At 29.1% G+C, this 20,504-nt stretch overlaps 2 protein-coding genes across 2 annotated transcripts in view; one reads left to right on the forward strand and one right to left on the reverse strand.

Moving 5' to 3' along the window:
• Positions 1-20,504, reverse strand: part of LOC113556221 (nephrin-like) — a 414,201-nt gene that overhangs the window by 17,433 nt on the left and 376,264 nt on the right. The window contains exons 8-10 of the mRNA XM_026961043.1: positions 12,135-12,265; positions 10,830-10,989; positions 2,111-2,407 (exon numbers count right to left, since the gene is read on the reverse strand). Coding sequence (XP_026816844.1) covers positions 2,111-2,407; positions 10,830-10,989; positions 12,135-12,265 — 588 coding nt within the window. The remainder of the gene's footprint in view (positions 1-2,110; positions 2,408-10,829; positions 10,990-12,134; positions 12,266-20,504) is intronic.
• On the forward strand, positions 3,341-5,847 carry LOC114253659 (piggyBac transposable element-derived protein 4-like). Its single transcript, XM_028188619.1, has one exon. The coding sequence runs from the start codon at positions 3,831-3,833 to the stop codon at positions 5,796-5,798; it is 1,968 nt and encodes a 655-aa protein (XP_028044420.1). The 5' UTR covers positions 3,341-3,830; the 3' UTR covers positions 5,799-5,847.

A 20,504-nucleotide genomic window follows, 5' to 3' on the forward strand; every position in this document is an offset into this window, starting at 1 on the left:
CTTTTAAAGAATCGGTTTTCGGTGAATAATTTAGATGCTTGTTGTCCCGCCTGTATTTTTACGCACGCGTTGGCCATTAACGCACAAGGCACAACTACAGCGCACCATGATGACGATGATAATAATAATAATAAAGAAAAACTTCTTAAGTTCAAAGCTCGGGATAACTGCTTTTGGGCTAACCTCGAGGGCATTGTGGACACGTATTATTCTATATAATGCACCAATAATTTCGGTCTTCGTTCGCCCGGCTCTAAACTTGTGTATTTACTAAACTGCGAGACGGTTGTCGAACCGTGGCAACGAGAGTTGCGTGGTTCATTTTCGTATAATAAGTGCGAATTTTTTTTCATCCAAAATCTCACGGGAAATTTAGTTTTTATTTTTCTACCTCCCTTCCTCGACTGCTCATCGTCCACTCATGGTCTCGTCGTTGTCATACCGCAGTCCACGGGTTCCGCTAAAAGGAACAGACTCGGTGGCGCATAACGTTATGCCAAAAGTTAAACGCCAAGTTCGGTGAGTGGCTCTCACAAAAGGTCCGGGTTGTTCTGGTTTTGTTCGCGTGGTCCGGATGTCGGTCGCCGGGTTCCCCGGAAACGCCATTATGTAATATTATTATTGTGAAAACTTCCACTTGGTCTACGCGATGTGGTTTCTATTACACACTTCCGCAGAGGCAATGCCGAAAAGTTTGTCCGCCTGGAGAAGAATAGTCGTGAAGAGTACGTCACGTCATTTCTGGAGTAGTTTGGTTATAAACTTTTAAACACTATATTTAGGTGTGCGGCGATAGCGTAATGTGACGGTTAAATACGATTCACGAGTTTTTGTTGATGTTGATGATAGTGCAGGTTTGTAGGGAAGTATGAGAACTGCAATTTTCGTACGTTTACTAGTACAAAATTATAGAAAGTTTTCAGTGAATTTTTAATATAAGTGAACTTGGACATCTCCGAAGGCGTTAAGAATGAGCCGAAAAATATTTCATAAGACGACATCGAAATTGTTAGTTATTTTTTTTAAATCGTGATCTACATACTCGTTATCTCTATGGAAAGTGATCAGAAATAGTATTCAAACAAGGAAATAGACTGTGGATGAGTTGAGCCACGGATACACTCGCTACGTGCAATTATCGAATTATAAACAATATATTTTTTTTACGTAGTCATAGCGATAGAGCAAAGTCTAATATTCACGATGGCGGAGTTATAGACATTAGTATAATATTTTCAAAGAACCATTAAAATAAAATAAAATACAAAATATACATAAATAAATATATTGTATTTAGTGTGTTATTATTTTTAAATATTAGAGTAACTAGATGCCTAGATACTCAGATTATTGTCGACGTTCATTTTAAATTGTCTTTATTTCACGCCGAACCATTTACAATCGAATCAATTTTTGTTTTTTTTCCGCTACGTCACGCAATAGTTTGTTATTCACACATAATACGAGTATTATTACAATTATATTTTGTACGAATAGTTTGTAACATATTAGCTCGTTATACCGTTAAAGTGTGTATTCCTTTTGATTTATTCTCCACGCAATACGCATGTTTAAAGTTTTAACATTTATAACTAATATTTTTAAGTGTGGCATTTCGAAATACATCATGTTACGCATTGCACATAGCATGACCTTATAGTATGTATATATGTATAATGTATATATGTAATAAACATAAAGACATAAAAAAAATCCCTCATTGCGTATTTATTAAAAGTTTCGGCTTGATTTAAAAACTTGAACAATTTCTATAGAAATGAAAAACCCGCCAAATGGGATTTAATGACATAAATGTAAATGAATTATTTTCAAGAATCAAACAGCGTCACACAAAATTACGCGTGTGTAAAAAAATTGATATATTACTATCATGTATGTGCACGATACGCGAAAATGGTTACAAATCTGTGGTCGATGGTTTAGGATTTTTACCTTGGAGTAAATGCATAAACCATAAAAGATTAACCATAAGCTGTAGCGATTTCGATTGACACAGAAATATCGATTTTTTAATAAATATAATAAAGTATCAGCGACGTATATTATATTGTATTGTATATCATAATTTATTATATCAAAAAACACTTACCGGCTGCTATCACCTGGTACACGCACGGCACTGTTTGCTTGCCGAACTCGTTGCTTGCCCAACACATGAGTGTCCCGTAATCGAGTGGCGTAAGTGGCGTGTACGCAGCGGTGCTCCGCGGCCCCTCCTCCGTGTAACGATCACGATCCAAGTCGACCGTTTCTCGAGAGTTGTTGAAACGCCACGTGTACCGGACGTTGTCCGACGGGTTAGCCTCCACCTCACACAGGACTTTGGCAGCTTCGCGTCTGCCCACCCCTTGCACTGTCTCCTGTCCGGGTCGACACACAGGAGCGACTGAAAAATTAATAAATACGATTACAGTGATATTTTTCTCACAAATTACTATAAATATACGGTTTTAAACTATTATGCAATTAATTGACATATTATTATACAATACACTTTAAAGGGAAAGTCAACATATTTTTCAATATAAGTATTTGATGAGGATTAAAGTGAAACGTGAATTTCGGTAAGCACTAGTGTCCAGTAATTTTACGAATGGAGTCAGAAGAAAAAGTGAGAAATTAACAATTATAAAATTTGGGTGTATAGAGTATAGGTAGATGTATGATGTATGAGATGGTGTGTATAATATGATGATGAATAGGTGTATCTAAATTTTAGTGTTCTCAGGCTATGGACAAATCGACATTGGCATCAATTTATAAACTAATTAGACCGAGACGGGAAATACGCATGTAAAGGATTAGATAAAATTAGTCATAATATATTTTTGAACGTTATTCAAAGAACGCTTTAAACTTTTTTGATATTTCTAAGAACGACTTGAAATTTACGTCAAATTGATCGAATAGTTTTTGAGTATAATATAAGCTACACACATATATAGTAATATATTAGTACAGTTTATATTATATACTGTACATGTATACATTATATAAGTCTCTTTTATTACTGTTATCAATTGAAACCTTATATATTATATACAAATAAAAAAAATATTAGATTTTTGTTTGAAAAAAAATATTTGTGAGGACATTAGCTATGGCAATTTATAGGAGTTGAAAAAAAAACTATAAACACTCTTCGAGGATTGAAGAATAGGTATGCGAAATTCGGTTGCTTTATTTAATTAAGTAGACATTATTAAAATAATATATTTTGAATGTATTTAACACATTCGAGACGGTCCGTCATAATCTAAAAGTTACGTTTGAGACGCGTAACGTATCTGGCGCGTTACAATATTTTACTTATAAAAGACGAATCACGCGTCTCGCGCGTTGTGTCTACTATCGAATTTTAAAAATCGATATAAAATCATATACTCACACCATTGTTTTCATACGACAATCAATCGATAAGTAATATCGTAAAGATTTTTTATATAAAAAGAATAAATTATTTGCTCCACGTGGAGCGTCTCTGGAATTTGATTCGAATCGCCTATTGGCTGTTAATAATAGTTGTTTTCAATTAATAATTTTATCAAAATAATATTTTTCATTTTCTTGGGCTGTCGTGTGTCGGCTTGACGGAGTTTGTTGACGGAGTTTGTTCCTAAATGGTAATACTATTTTATTTATATAATTTTATGTGTATAGACACGCATATTACGTATTATACGTCATAATATTGTCTTGTTATCGAATTATTTCTAAAATAAAATAGACGCTGTATACATTTGATTTTTATTCAGAGCGTGATTAGTAAATAATTTACGTTTAATATTTTATTATTTTTACACTGAAAAATGTCTAAAAAAATTAACGACCAAGACATAAGTCGTATGTTAGATGAATTTATGGATGATAGTGGATCTGATAGAGAAGATGATAATGTTGATAATAATAGTTCTGACGAGGACACGTGTGAAGCTGTTTATACGAATTTGTTACCGGTTGCATTTGAAAATGAATGTGCAAATCTTTTTGAAAATCTTGTTGAAATGGTTGACAATATTGATAATGATTTAACTGTTCCAATTACTGATAATAGAAGGCAAAATATGAATGAAGTACCAATAGAAAATATTGAGAGTAATTATGACAATATAGCTGAGGAATGGGGTTTTGATGACACCATAGACGAAATTCAACATGAAAATTTTATACAAAATCATGATAATAATGAACCTTTTTTAACAAATAGAGATATAGAAAGACGTTCAATTGAAAGTACAGAACCTGTTATATGTGAATGGGAAAGAGTAAATCCTGAACCTCAACCTCACGTATTTACGTCAATGTCAGGTGTCTCAGATGAAGTACTTGGTAAATCAACTGAAATAGAGTTTTTTAGTATTTTTTTCCCAGATAATTTAATTAAATTAATAAAAAAAGAAACTAATAGGTATGCATACTCGATTATTCGATCTCTTCGACGAAAAAATATGCTGAAACAAAATTCTATTTGGCATAAATGGAAACCAGTTAATATTTCTGAAATATATAGTTTTTTTTCAATCATTCTTCATATGTCTATAATACCAAAACCACATATCAAAGACTTTTGGTCGAAGAATGCATTTATTCATAGCACATTTGCGTCAAAGCTAATGACTAGAGATCGTTTCTCATCGATTTTTTCAATGTTGCATTTGAATAATAATGCAAATTATATTTCAAGAGGTAAAGAAAATCATGACAGTTTATTTAAAATCCGTCCTTATATTGATTTAATCAATAAAAAAACAGTTGAGTCATATCAACCTGGTCAAAATTTGACTATTGACGAAGGTATGTGTCCATTTAGAGGTCGTATACATTTCAGAGTTTATATGAAAAATAAACCACATAAATACGGTATGAAATTATATATTCTATCAGATCCTCTTACAGGATATACTTTAAAATTTGAAATTTATTCTGGTAAAAATCAAAAAGATAATTCGATAATTGCTTTGTTTGATAGACTTTTAGAAGAGTATTATTATAAAGGTCACACTGTGTACATGGATAGATTTTATACAAGCCCAGCACTTCTAAATGCTCTTTGGAAAAAAAATACAAATGGTGTAGGTACGGTTATGTCTAACCGTAAAGGACTACCTAAAGAAGTAGTAAAGGAAAAATTACAAAAAGGTGAAATGACATATTCGAAACAAGGTCCTTTGGTATGTATCAAATGGAGAGATACAAGAGACGTGTTGATGTTATCAACAGCTCATTCAGCAGATATGAAACAAGTCTCAGTTAGATCTAAAACTGGTGAACTTCTTAAGTTTAAACCTAATTCTATTATTGACTACAATATAAACAAAACAGGTGTTGATCACGGAGATCAAATGGTTTCATATTATCCATTTCAGAGAAAAAGTTTAAAATGGTGGAAAAAAATGTTCTTTCATTTATTTATGGTAACAGTTGTAAATAGTTACATATTGAAGAACAGAGTAAACCAACACAAAAAAATAACATTAAGGACATTTATAATTAATTTGGGCTTACAACTGGCAGAAAAAAGTGGCTATAATCAAGACAACTATAATGATACGGTTACAAATCGGCTGTCAGGACGACATTTTATTGCACGTATACCATCAACAGCATCAAAGCAAAATCCAAGAAGAGTCTGTAAAGTTTGTGCCGATAAAATAAAATATATAAGTGGCAAAAGAGGAAGAAAAGAAACTTCGTTTTATTGCAAACAGTGTGATACACCGTTATGTATTGAGGATTGTTTTGAAAAATATCACACTATAAATAATTATTGGTTGTAAATTAAAATCATTATTAGTATTAACACATTTTATATAGGAATTTTCAGTAATTTTATTATTTTTTTTTAACTTGTTTTATACTACACATGAATCCTGAAGTAGTATGAATATTAAGATTATTTTTTATAAATTTGTTTTTATATTTAAGTTTTTTGGTAATAACTAAATTATGTTATTTATTTTGAATTTATGAATAAAGAAAAATGTTATTTTTGAAGTTTTATATTAAAAAAAAATCGGTCGACTTTTTTTTTTTGTCATTTTTGATCGTGTTTTGACCGGTAAGAAAAATATGAAGTATTTAAGTTATGAAAATTATTTTTTTTTTTTTTAAAACTACAACATTTTTACTATATTATAGTGAAAAAACCATAAAAGTTTATTAAAATGCGAAAGCATAATAATTGTACGAAAATTGGTAAAAACTGTTCGTCTCCAGGGGAAAAAAGGAGCGAAAATGTTCCGTCTCCATTGTACATAGTTGTATCACGCGCCTCGCGCGTGATTCGTCTCGAATGTGTTAAAGTATAGTTCGATTTTCAAACTACCATAATTTTGATTGTCTTTAAATTTATTTGGATAACTTTAAAAACTATACATTTAAAAAATGTATGAATCCTATGATTTCGACAGATAAAAAAGTAACTTAATTATACGTATTTTATCTAAATACTTCTTCAGAAATTAAATCGAACAATTTGTATTTATTGTATTTTATAACATATATTGTCGAGTAGTGTATAGGGACGAAAACGCATTGTCGCCACATCAGTGAAAACAGTTACAACTGCAGTGACGTCGATGACGGTGACAAACGAACCGAGTTGGGTCAATCTCTGTTTATTAATCGCCAGGTCCATCTGTTTTCACCCGTTTTTCCGAAACTTCACAGAAGTGCACCTAAAATTGAAATTATTAAAACAGCGAGCGTCTGTGTAGAAGTTTGCGGCTTCGCTTACTGACGTTGGATGAAAAGGGTTAGGTAAGGTTCGAATTGAAAGATGTTCAATGACCGAAAGAAAACACCGAATTATTTAACTACGAATAAATTATAATTTTGGACTTTAATACGGTCGTCGACCATAGTATATTATTATTCTTTTAAACCACAAAGTTAAAAACATCTCATAGTAATATTTCCAATTATGAACAGAATAATATGCTCTAAAAATAATATTGTTGTAATTATATCATTTTGAAATGTTAAAATTAAACTATGTATAGTTGATTAAAATAATATATACATATATTTAATATATTTCTCTCAATACAAAAACCTTACTCACTTCTGGAAAAAGTGCTCTAAAATAAACATTTACATTTTTATCTTAAACAAGAATATCACTTCATAATCAATAATTACTGTAGGGTTAAACAAAATTATAAATACTAAATTCCATTTTGATTCTTTGAGAGTTGTTTCATCCATGGAATTACTACTTTAACTAGTTTATTCATAAAATCAATAACATTGCTATGAAAATATCTAAAAATTATCGAATCTGTTTAGGTTTCTTTTTATACAGTCATTACAGCTATTGAAAAAATCGACTCATTAGCTGGGTAATGAGACAAACATGTATGCTATATTCACAACTATCACTTTCCTTTCTTACCAAAATTTAATATTTAAAATTCATATAGACTCATTAACAATGATAGAAGATAACTCTGAGACAAAACATTCACTTCGTACATAACTTTTTCAACATCATTGCTGTCGGTACTGAAATAATTTAATAATATCAATAACAATGTATTATATATTAAATAAAAAATATGTATACTTCTTGTAATGCAACCTTTATTATTTAGTTAAGTATGTAGCTAATGAAAATGTGCGAGCTAATGACCTAGTCGTTGAAGACTTAAAAAAAAAATAAATAAATCCGGATTTAAACGTGCATTGTGAATAATTTTAAGAATTTGTTGTATCGTTGCATAGCAGTGAAAGATTCCAACAATAGATACTTGAACATATTTTGGTACCAATAAATATTGGCAGTAAATACCTGTACTTATATTTGAATAATACATTTATCGGTTACAAGTATTATATATTAGTATATTATTTCGACCTGTTATTCGCAGCAGAACATATGCTAAAACCGCGGCTTCTTTGCGTGGAATACGATAACACGTGCAAACGATTGAAATAAAGAGAATATAAGCTTTAAAACACTAAGCCGGATTCATGTGAACTAATGATCATTGGCTTTTTATTGAACATAGTCAGTAATATACGTATTAACATTTTTATAATCACCAAGTGTGGGTGGGGGGGGGTGTAGGGTCCGGAAGGTTTCTTCTAGATGCGGCCTTACGAACAATGTATCACCGATTAATAGGTCTTATTATAATATTTCAATGCATTGTGAACAAATCATGATCAGTGAAATAAATTAAAAATATAAACCAACAAACAATAGTTCAGTCGCACTGTTATGATTGCTTGGATATCTAGGATCAGCGATAACTTTAAATGTCGTCGTAGTTAAATAGATTTTTTTTTTTAAGCCATCGTTTTCTTTATTTTCAGTTAGACATTGACTTTTTACTAAGTATTATTCACCCTTTAAAAACTTTGTACGAGAAAACTTTTGAATGAGCAATCGAATTAGGTTATAAAACGATCGTAAAACGAACAGAGAACTTAACGGTTGAGCTCTTTTTGTGCTCTACGCGTTTCCGAGAAAATACATTACATTATTTTCGTCGAGACAAAATCGGTACGGATCGTAAAGTGTGAGCTGAGAGGTAAAATAAAAAATAAAAATTAAAAATAGTACATAAATACGAACATAATATTATATGTTTTTTTTTCGTTTTGTCTTAATGAATAATACTACTCGCCGCGGGAAAGTCCGTTAACAAAATATTAACAACTAATGTACTTTTATCCGAGCTCTTTTTATCGCGTAGCCTGTACACGGACGCCGAACAGATGTTCGCTTGTCTCCGACAAAGGATTAAGTCGGCAAAAAAGTTTTTTTGATATTATTTATGCGTTTTAATATTTTAGAAACATCTACATCATTAGTCATCGCCTCATGAGAATGTCGAGTTTAATGTAAAATATAATAATAGCATCATCTTTGTAAAGGCATGCGTATATCAATAGTGTTGTGTTGTTTTGTTTTTACGTCTCTATAGGTCGTTAATTTGGTGATTATTTTTTTAATAAATTGTATTCAGTTCAACCATAGTAAAATAAAACTGTTTGTCAATACACTACAAATTTTTAATATATGGTATTTGGTTAAATTGAATCTTTGCAAGCGATTTGGAAATTTTAATATGTTTGAAATTAAATGAATATTATTTTATTTTCCACATTTTAAATCTAGATTTTATAAGTTTTAAGTTTTTCAAATGAAAAGTATTTCAAAGTTAAAACTAAAAATATTTATTTTATACAGTAAACTTTGTAGAGATCATAATTAGTAATTGTTCGGAAAGCAATGTTTTTAAAATAAATTGTGAAGATATTTAAAAGTTGTTTTGAATATTTCCCGAGTAACTACAGTTTCTACCTGTTATTTAAGAATTAATACTGACTACTAAAAAGTTTTTTATTCGAATCAATTAGAAAGACATTTAAATATTTTAGGTTTGAAATAGTTTAGAAGTATAATTAATTTATGTAGCATCGATAGTTGAAAATGGAAAGTAAAAAAAGTATTTACATCAGAGTTAAATGAGCCAAGCAGTAAGCTAGAGTATCTTCAATTTAAAAAAAATAATGCACATTATGTTGGAAAAACATACTATATGACTAGTGAATGGGTAACCCGAAAATAGACACTATGATCATATTTACTCGTGTTTGCTTTTTGATTTAAATTGATTCCTCTCCACGGTAAATTTATTTAAAAACGATGCACTCATTTTCAAATTAATTTTAAATTAGTTGCAAATTGTTTTTTAGAATTTGCAAACAATTTTCCAGCTCGGTATAAAATAACAAAAACGGGTATAAAATAATTCTAAAATTAAGCGGGTTAGAAAATGTTTTGATAATTCTGAAAATGTTAGTATTTCATGAAGTTGATAATTACATATTAGGAAGACTGCATGAAGTTTTTCTCTAATTTTACTATTTTTTATTTATTTTAGATTTGAAAATAATATTCGAATTCTGAAATCGGTTTACGAATATTTGCAAAATGACTAAATAGGTTTCAAATATATTAGTCTATAGATATTGGGGGCAGAACTCTCTTACTTTGGCCCGTTGGGATATTCGGGAATTACAATGGAAACATTTACATCACAATGGTTGAACGCACATGGAAGCTAAAGTTGTACAGCCAAATTACGATTAAAGACGTCTGTTTATAATTATTCCAAATACCAACGAATAACAATAATAATAGTAATAATTGTCAGTGAAAAATAATGGTGTTAGACAATTTGCTTGAATTTTGTTCAGTCAGATATGTGAACTATTGAGATGTATTATGATGGGGCATGGTACCACGGTTCTATTGTATATAAGTATGATGTACAAATGTACGATAATGAATTGTTGATTACCGTACACGGTGTGATTTTCTTTGAATTATCTCTAACTGTTGTTTTATAGAGTATCGAGCAAAACAACAATTAGACGCTCGTTAATATGATTTAGCTGTGTTCTGATTTTCACAGGTTTTAATTTGCGTGTATTAATAATGAAAATTGAAACTGTAACACGACACACGAGTTATTCTGAATTATTTTCTTGCATTTAATCGAATAAAGTGTTATTGAAATATTGATTCGACTAAAAATGACTATTTAGTTGAATTATCGGCAATAATCATATGTTTTGCTATATTACATACATTTTAAATATTCATCAAAATCCAGGATTCATATTTAACAAAATACTATTTTAAGCTAGTTTATAAGTTAATGAGCAGAATTACTGTGACTAAAAATGTGAAAAAAATGACTACATAAAAATATAACCTATGCATTTATTTCAATGTATTTCAATATTTTCAATCACCACGGAGGTTACAGTACTATACATTCGTTCATACTTACATTTAATATCCAACGGAACTGAATTACTCTCGCCGTCGCCCTCCTGATTGCTACCGACGCACGTGTATATGCCAGCGCGGCTCCGGGACACCTTTTGCAAGACCAGACTTTGATTGCTGACTATCGTTCCAGCGGCCGGATTATTGTTTAGCAGCTTTCCCTGTGAGTACCGAATACGATAAGTGTGATGACATTGTATTGACGCATTACAATTAAAACTTTGATAGACTAAAAGTCGTATTCAGATTTAAGACTTTGTGTATTGTGGAAACAACCACGTCCAACTGAATATAAATATAGTAAATCGCGATCACTAATTAATACAATTTAAAATTTATTAGAATTAAAAAAGAAAAAAAGTAAAGTAAACATCGTAATAATATGTTTGTTATGTAAAATTAACTTTTTATTTAACCACTGTGTACCGGATAATTCAATTACTTTTATAGATTATATGCTTTTTAAATATTAAAAAATTAAAACAAGAGCTCATTGTAATTATGATATAACTTAATTATTATGTTATGTGTCAAACAAACTGTACTCCAAAATTGTTCATATTATTACAGGGCAGGTATCACACTATTTAATTTCAGTATGCAATAAAAATTTAAAATATCCATTTTTTAAATACAATATATATATTGTATTTGTGCCTATATGAAAAATAAACTATATGATAATATGCTAAGCTTCAATTAACTGTTGATTTTCGGTTTGTTTATTTTACAACAATATTCAAATTATGAATATCTAAGAATATTAAAAATTTTTTGGTAAGTCTCTTGATAGTTTTAATACTTTCAACTAAAAGTGTTTGTATCGCTGATACAGAGTTCTGGCATGTGAAAAATAATATAGAGAATTGTGATGGTTCAATATTTACTCATTATTGTAATGTTGAGCTTGACATGCAAATATTATTATTATTCGGTATTTCCGAATTCAATATAACATTCGTTTAAACTAATTTGACGTATTTACTCAACATGTCAACGTGTTGAGTATGATGTATTTACTAATAATTAGAGTAAGGTAAAAAATATATATTGAAATAGTGGACGTGGTAAATGAAAAAATATATATGAAATTTGTATATATTAAATATAAAAATGCAATGATAAAAGCTTAATGATACGGTGAATAATACATTTATAAACGTAGAAATCACATTTTGAATATTGAAACAAATAACTTATTTTTCATCATCAATTATTTACCATATGTCCACATATTATACATTCTTCTATTATTTTTTTTTTTTAATATTATATCGATCTAAACATTATAATAATATTCACTTACGTTGTGTCTCCATGTCACTCTGTAAACCCACGGGTTGGATTTAATATTACATTCAAAGTACACGTCCATGCCCTCTTGTATTGCACTCCCGTTGATGTTGCTGCCAAGTTCAAGGTTAACAACTGGTACGTCTGTCGAGAAATAAAAATTGTAAGACGGCGCTCCGAGTATGCAAAATTATAGTAAGCCAGCGGATGGCTATAGTGTTTTATGGTACCCCGTCCACATTATCTTTCCAAACCACAACATAGTTTCATGACAGTGATAACATTTCGTTATTAATATTATTTATAGTATTCCGTATTATTTTGATTTAAGGTTCATATTATTATATACTACAGTTGATCCCGCATGTCGGTGACGGTGATAAATTAAATAATGCCAGTGAGTTTACCCTATCTTATACTCCGTTAGATGTAAGCTACACGTATTTTTAATGTACTCATTTGTGTGGTTTTGACCGTATATAAAATACATATTTGAAATTATTTAAAACTATAATAACCATTTTATTTTTTAACCATGATGTAGAAATTTGTTTCACATATTTAATATTAGTTTTTTTGCGAGCTAACAAATGTTTGCAGTGTGAACCTTTCATTAAATTATAACATTTAAAACATTGGCTTTGAGATGCACACATGTGCGCAATTTTAGAACCATGCGTGTGATAGACTCGGCTGTGGATCGTTTTCATACACACATTGGCTTCAATAATAATTGATAATTTATAATACTTGTACAAATCATTTACTATAATTTGTTATTCTACATATTTTTAGTTAAACTAATGTTTTTTTCGTCCAAAATCACCAAAATGAAAGTCTAATCGTTTATAATGAAAAAATAAAAAAAAAAAAGGCTTACATAAATTAAGGGTATTATAGATATCATTTTTTTCTCGTATAAAATCTATCGAGAGTGTAATAGCTTATAAAAGAATCAGGCCGTAACTATAAAAGTTTTTGAATAATTGAAATAGTTTTCGTAATAGATCGTATTTTAAAAAAAGTTCTTCATTTTACACTTTTAATTTCAATATTTGTAATCCGCCCGAAATTCAATTTCGAGTGAAACAATAGCGCTATTAATGTTCATTAATGTTGTTTACTTCAAAGCTGTTCACATTTTGCATATGTAAACTTATTTTTTTGAAACATCGACATACCTTGATTAAATAATTTCTACGCAGTTATTAATTTCAAAATATTTTTCTTTTATTTATTCTAAAAAGCAGACACTGTACGTTTGGAAAGATTAAGTTCTCTCCATTTCGAAATATTAGCGTTTGCATTTAAATAAACTAATGAAAAATGGTTAATTGTAATTCATAAAAATGTTTTTAAAATATTGTTTATCGTTAAATTGATTACTACTTTTGACGTTATAAGTTTATAGGATTTTTATGCAAATTGGACCGAGATAAAATGTTAACGATGGAACTTCTTGAATTATGAAAATAATTTAAAATAGCTAGATATATAGCTTATTGTTTTTGTTAAAATCTACAATAAATTACAAGTCTTGAAAAAGCTTATAAATATTAATATAAATCATAAATTAATTAATAACGTAGTATTATTCATGATTTAACGACGATTTGTATTGATATAAGTAGCTTAAGTTCGATTTTCAAATATAAAAATAAAAAGCAGATTATTGAATTTAATATATTAATTTTAATATAAATAGTTAATTTTAACACGTATTAAGTTAACGTCTAAAACACACGTTCATATTATAATAATTTAGGGATTTCGTAATTTAAAATAAATGTTTAATTTATAGTAATATTATGTTTAAAATGTGGTTGTTTTACGATAACACGCGATGGCAAAGTAAATCGAAAACGTCAGGGCCTGGTTAAAAATGCAATTGGAAGAGCGCATTTACGATAATATAATATGCGTGGTGCAGTTCGTTTAGCTAGTATGCTACTCGTTATTTCAGAGTTTATTCGTTCCTATATAATCACAATGCAATATTCACTATTATTTCTGTTTCAATGTTAATGCGTACGGCGCGTGGCGTCAGTGAATGACAATATGAGTTCCGTTTTTTTTTTTTTTAAAAAAACAACATTAAATAACACACGCGCACCTCTGTGTATAATATAATATAATATAATTCGAAACAACACTGAAAACAAAATGTTTTATTTCACAGATGCAATGCTTTACATTTTATGTCAATGTCAGTATCCTTTTTATTTATTTATCCTTTTATGCTTTCTGCATAATATTTTATTAGGCATATGCATTAATGTACCTACATTAAGTGTTATCAATTTGTTTTGTTCACGTCATGTTTAACGAAAATTAAATTAAAATCTTTTGAGATAAAATTCGTTTAACGAAACGCCACTAAACATTCGTTATCATATTCCCCAAATCGGATAAGATGCCTGCGTTTAAAATCAGCAAAAATGTCAACGGTACAGTTTTATTGTTGTTGGCTGTATAATAGTTGAATCGCACCGGCGAAAAAATTAATTAGTAATACAAATTGTTGACAGGTATCGCCTGTATAATACATATATGCATAAATGTCTATATATAACGGGTACGCTTTTTCAATTTATTCTCGTAGAGTCTTTATTATGACGACGGAAAATAAACGACTCGACGGCGTTCACATAATATTATGTAATGTGCACATACGCGTCGGCACGCGAGGATTTAAAATATTCTCCGCGTACGAAGACGACAGACGGAACTAAGCGGATATACATAGTGTATAGTCAATAGGACGACGACACATGTTCATTTCACTTTTCGCAATCAAAATATTATTTTTGCGCGTACCCACATTTATGTGTGCGTATCATACGTGTTTGTGTGTATTTATTATAAATATGTGTGCCACGCCGCGCTACGTGACCGAGTTCCCTAACTGCGCGTCGTTAATAAATACTTAAAACTCGGCGAAAATAGCGTTTCTACCGGAATGTTCGGTAAAGTTATTTATGCACCGACGTTATTTCTACGGGTGACATAATTATTATTTTCATCGGATCTCGCGAGGTTCGTAAAGAGACAAATGAAGGTGTACACAGAAAAGCGCACGCTGTGCGTATTTTCCTAGTGCGATTCATCGGCGTGGCTTCACATATCTGCCTTTGCTATTTGCGTAGTAATATAATTTTACGGGCATAATACCTATAACATTAGAGTGTATACAGTAGAACGACGACTTCCTCAGAACATTTTCCGAATTAGCAATATGGAAATTATGGTTTCAAGACTGTACTACAATGCATAATCTATTTTACTAATACTCCGTCCAGAGCCCTGCTATGACCGGTCTGAATCGTATCATCGAACCATTAATGTTCATACAGGTTGCAGCAATAAGACTGTCCGGGTCACGATAAATAAGATTTTTGATCTTAAAACCAGCCGAATATTTAGTAATTATTTATTTTTATTAGAAAATATAAAATTTAATAATTAATAATTAGATTTAGATAAATAATTTTTCGTTAGTAATTGTCTTATTTAGTAAGACAGAGGCTAAATAATAATATATATAGGTGATAATATTTTATATATTTATATATATATATATGTATGATAAAACTCGTTTAAATATATTTACTTATCTGCTTTAAACCATAATAATTTTTATAACACATCACATTTTATTTTTAAATATATAAAATAACAAACACATCATATCAGGTTTATTTTAAACGATGCAAATTTGATAAAAATGTAATTATTTTTTTTTTTATAAATTAAAATATAATTGTTGTATATTGTAATTACCAAACTTAATTTTGTGTATTTCAAGTGTTTTTCATTTCAACAACATTTATCTACTACGTTCACATAATATGGTTATCATGCACAAAACCTAGACTGCAATATGAATACTTTCCATATTTTACTACTAAGACCATGTAGTTGAGCACAGTGTCTGATTTTTAACTTTCCCCGCAATATATTGTTGTTGTATACATGAATACAAATGCGATTTACAATATTCGAACATGAATAGTTTATTATTACATAGACTATAGTGATGGATGTGCTGTTATATTTTTTCCTTGGAAAATCTAACTGGGGAACAATATTATAGGGTATGCTGCGATATAAAAACCAATAACAATGATTACCACGCAAAACCCGTCAATCCTTGACGCTACCACATCAAATCGCACAAAAAAGGAATGCCCTCGTTTTATGGACGTTTGTTGATTTGGACGAAATAAAAACTTATTCGTCTAAACATATAACTGTGATTGGCTGACCAAAGTTCTATTCTCGCTGGTCTCACGACTGATAGGTAGGTACTGCACACGGCAAGGATGGTTTTTTGACAGATCGTCCTGTCGCGATTATTCACTTATTCGATAATCTAGAATTATATTGCAGCAGACTTTCATCGTTTACGATTTAAAAATAAAAAAATCATCCTAAAAAGCGAGGATAATTCTGAGGAAGACCGTAGAGTTTTGGAATCGAAGCGTTGTAGGTGTGACGTTTGTATGCGAAGAAACGAAAGGGTGTCACGTGAAACATCAAACAGTTTTTATGCAATAAATGTGATTCCGACAATAAAGCTGAGCTGTACTTTTTTATTGTAATCGTTTTAAGTTCAACCTTTGAAGATAGATCCAAAATAGGAAATACGTATAATTGAGTCGTTAATGACGTCCTTTCTGAAAATACTGAATCGGGCTAAGGTATAAAAACCATTGAGTCGTTGAAGTTTAAAAGGGAATGAGCATAAAATTGATAAACGCATACTTCAATATAAGTTAAAAATGTCGGCCAAACTATTTTTTGGATAGGGTCATTAAGTTGGAGTGTACGAAGGTGAGAGCTCTATTGACACATTTTTTTTTTATATAAGTGAACTATAAAAATAAAAAAAAATAAAAAATCGTTAGTCACAATTTTTGTTTATAAGCATTTAAAGTTCAAATGCTTACAAAATTTATCAAAATCGCGAAAATTGGAAGGAATTTTGAAGTTGAAAATTCATAAAATTTTTGTGATTTATACTTAAGGTTCAAAAATCCAATACAAGGTTATCCGTAAGTTTTCCTTCAAGTAACTGTAAAAAAAAATTCCATCGTCAATATAGGAAAAATTGTATGAGCGTATGAAATTTAATTTTTTACGAAATTGTGTAAAATAACGATTTATTACAATTTAAATAATTTAATAATATAGTATATCCAACTAATTATCATTAACTGAAAAATCATCTCCGTTCAGAATCGTTTTTCGTATACAATGATACCCGTCATTACATTTAAATTTAACACATCCATTATAGTGACCAGTGACCACCCACTTACCATCTCTACTATATTTTTTATTTGATTAGGTACTCATATAAATTCATTGATAAAAAAATATGTCTTTCACTTTACGCGAGTATTCCACTCAGTAATTTTTAACCAAACCTGTAGTTAATTGCAAAAGGTCTTCTTTAAAATTAATGAGTTTTTACGACGATATTTATTTTATTCATTTACAGAGATAAGGTAGACGATTCGCGCGCAAAAGAAAATTTTCTATTCGCTCAAATAAAATGCTTCCAAAAAAATGAAAATTATATATTAAATAGATTTTTACAGGGTAATACGAATTTTTCAAACTAATAATATTATTACTATTAAAATAAATAATCAATTGAGTTAAACTTATTATTTTTTTACAGTTCAATATATATATATATATATATATAAGTAGTTGTAACTCGTAAGATTATTTAGCAATTTTAATAAAAAGGAAAATATATATATTTACATTTTGCAATTTAAAAATTTTGAATTTAGATAAACTAAAATAAAAAATGCTATCACATCATCGATCATTTTCAATATAATTTATTATAATTTTTCATTGATAGGGTCAAACCTAACGAAAATCATTGCATAGTACCTATTAGGTACATTATATTAATGAACACGTGTAATAGTTAAAGTTTAAACGACGCTTGTTCACCATTTAGCATATTATTAGTTATCTACATGTGTTCGTGGTGGCGACAATTAAGACTATTATATTCTCGATTATAATATTGTTATAGAATGCATTCAAAGAAAACTTATTCACTTATTAATTCTCGAAAAACGGTCCACATAATATGTTTATAAAATAATTCAAATAATTAACAATAGAAAATGAATATATTATTATATTTCCCTTTTTTTTATGTTTCCTGTGGTTTAATTTTACTTTGCTTATTTTAATTTATGTACAAATTGTTAATTACTAAATAATAATAGTTGACTTGCGTAGGACGCAATGTTAATTCTACACCGTATTTATTTTGTTTATGTCGTAAGGATATTGCGATGTCGGCAGTCTGCAGCTTCTAGTCCCGGACTGTATTTTTTTATATTCTATGAATGTGATTATAGTTTCAAATATTACACGTTTATAAGTATAAGTAGAATGTTGGTATTTTTACTTTGTCGTTGCACGTAATAGCTTCGTTGTAATCTTAGGCGTTATCTGTGGTGCGAGGGGATGGTATAGTAAGCAGAACAGAAAATAAAAATATTGTTTTGGCTCCCACCTTGCTTTAAGTTTTAATTCACATTCTGTTTTTGTTATTATTATTATTTTATAATTTTAAAGCACTATGCTTAAACTTTATCATTGTTTTTTTGTGTCCATTTTATTTATAAAAAAAAATATAATATTATTCCAAGTTAGGTCATTTGTTGTAATATCAACTCGGGTTGCTCTAGAGATATACTGTGACCTTGAGGACTACCTCGGTGTTGACCATTATAATGACTTTACAGAGGTTATCGCAGGTATTATAATATTATTCTTTGTATTCATATAATATGTATTAGTGAAGGATAAAAGTAACATTTGGTAATATTGGGGCAACGGAATAACCGAGTAGTTAGTCACAAATTGTAACTCTGACAATATATATATATATATATATTTTTTAAAGTTGCACTGTAGAAAACCTTTAGTATTAGTGTTTTTTTTCTATTTTATTTTTGAATTTCGTGTTAATTTGTTATTTATCAATATCCGCTTTTATTTTTGAAACACAACTGTTGCGAACAGCCGTTAATCGTTCACGTGACAAACGTGTTTGTTATTGGTTTTGACAAAATATAAGGGTTGAAAAAAAAAAGACAAAAATAATTTCCCCTTTTTATTTTAAATTAATGGTAAACGATTATAAGTAAAAAAATGGACGATAGATGATGTATTTCTGTCCTATCTGTTTAAAAATATTGCGAAAATTATTTCGGTCGTAATGATTAAATAAATTAATTCGTTACGGAAAAATGTTTAGGTTTAACCATGGTTAATGTATTATTATTGTATGATGATATAATAATTTTATATTATAATGGATAAACAAAAAAATTCTACAACTTTGGATAATCGCCGTAAATTATATTACATTATGGATTTGTGTTATGTTGATATTATCGTATTCACGAATGTACAATAATATACTAGATGATACTTTTATTGAACAACACTTATAATTTTAAGATCTATTAATATTATTGAAACAATTTTTTTTTCATTATTTTCAGTCAAATAGCACATTTAAAAAAAAAAATTTATGATTTTATTATTTATCATAAATATTTTTAAAGTTTTTTAGTTTTTTGAATGACAACATGAATAATTTCATTTTCTAAAGAATATATTTTGGGGTATTTTGATTTATAAAAATCGAAATTCTGACAAGTATAGTTTATGAGTTTTAAGACTATATATTCTTAATATTTAAAGCTAATATGAGCGGAGTAGTAGACCAAAATTAACTCCTTTTACTCCACTTACCTAACTTGTAATAATAAAAATAGATATGAAAGAATGTAATTTTCTAAGAAAAATTATTTTATTTGGACTGGAAATAACTATACAAAAAATATATATTTTATAAAATTTAATACATTTTGGTAAATTGTTCGATGAAATAATCACTTTGTATATATATATATTATATATATGATGTATATGTGTATATATTTATATACGCTTAGCACACGTATTACAATCATTTCATAAATTGTTGATATTATTTATCAACTTAATGCATTTCTTCGATTCTATCCTCTCCAAAATACCAAAATGTACCGATATTATACAATAAACTGAGGTAAAAAAAAAAAAAAGGCAAGTAATTTTACGTATTTTATCGTAAACTATGTGTCAAATGACTCATACATCATAATATATCATGTTGTTATAATAGGGACATTTAGAGCCTCATTAGATGTAAAGTATATTATTATGTATAGAGTCAATGTGATTATGTTAACTAAAATACCATGTACCATAACTTTGGATATATCGGTTATTCGACCTCACAAAACTTGACATAAGATAATATTATTATCGTGCATCAGCCTGCAGATATACA

Source organism: Rhopalosiphum maidis, chromosome 3 (genome assembly GCF_003676215.2).
Source record: "Rhopalosiphum maidis isolate BTI-1 chromosome 3, ASM367621v3, whole genome shotgun sequence".
Taxonomy (NCBI): domain Eukaryota; kingdom Metazoa; phylum Arthropoda; class Insecta; order Hemiptera; family Aphididae; genus Rhopalosiphum; species Rhopalosiphum maidis.

Bases quoted from the DNA above. Each gene is read 5' to 3' on its own strand.
- LOC114253659 (XM_028188619.1), top strand. From the start codon at position 3,831: ATGTCTAAAAAAATTAACGACCAAGACATAAGTCGTATGTTAGATGAA.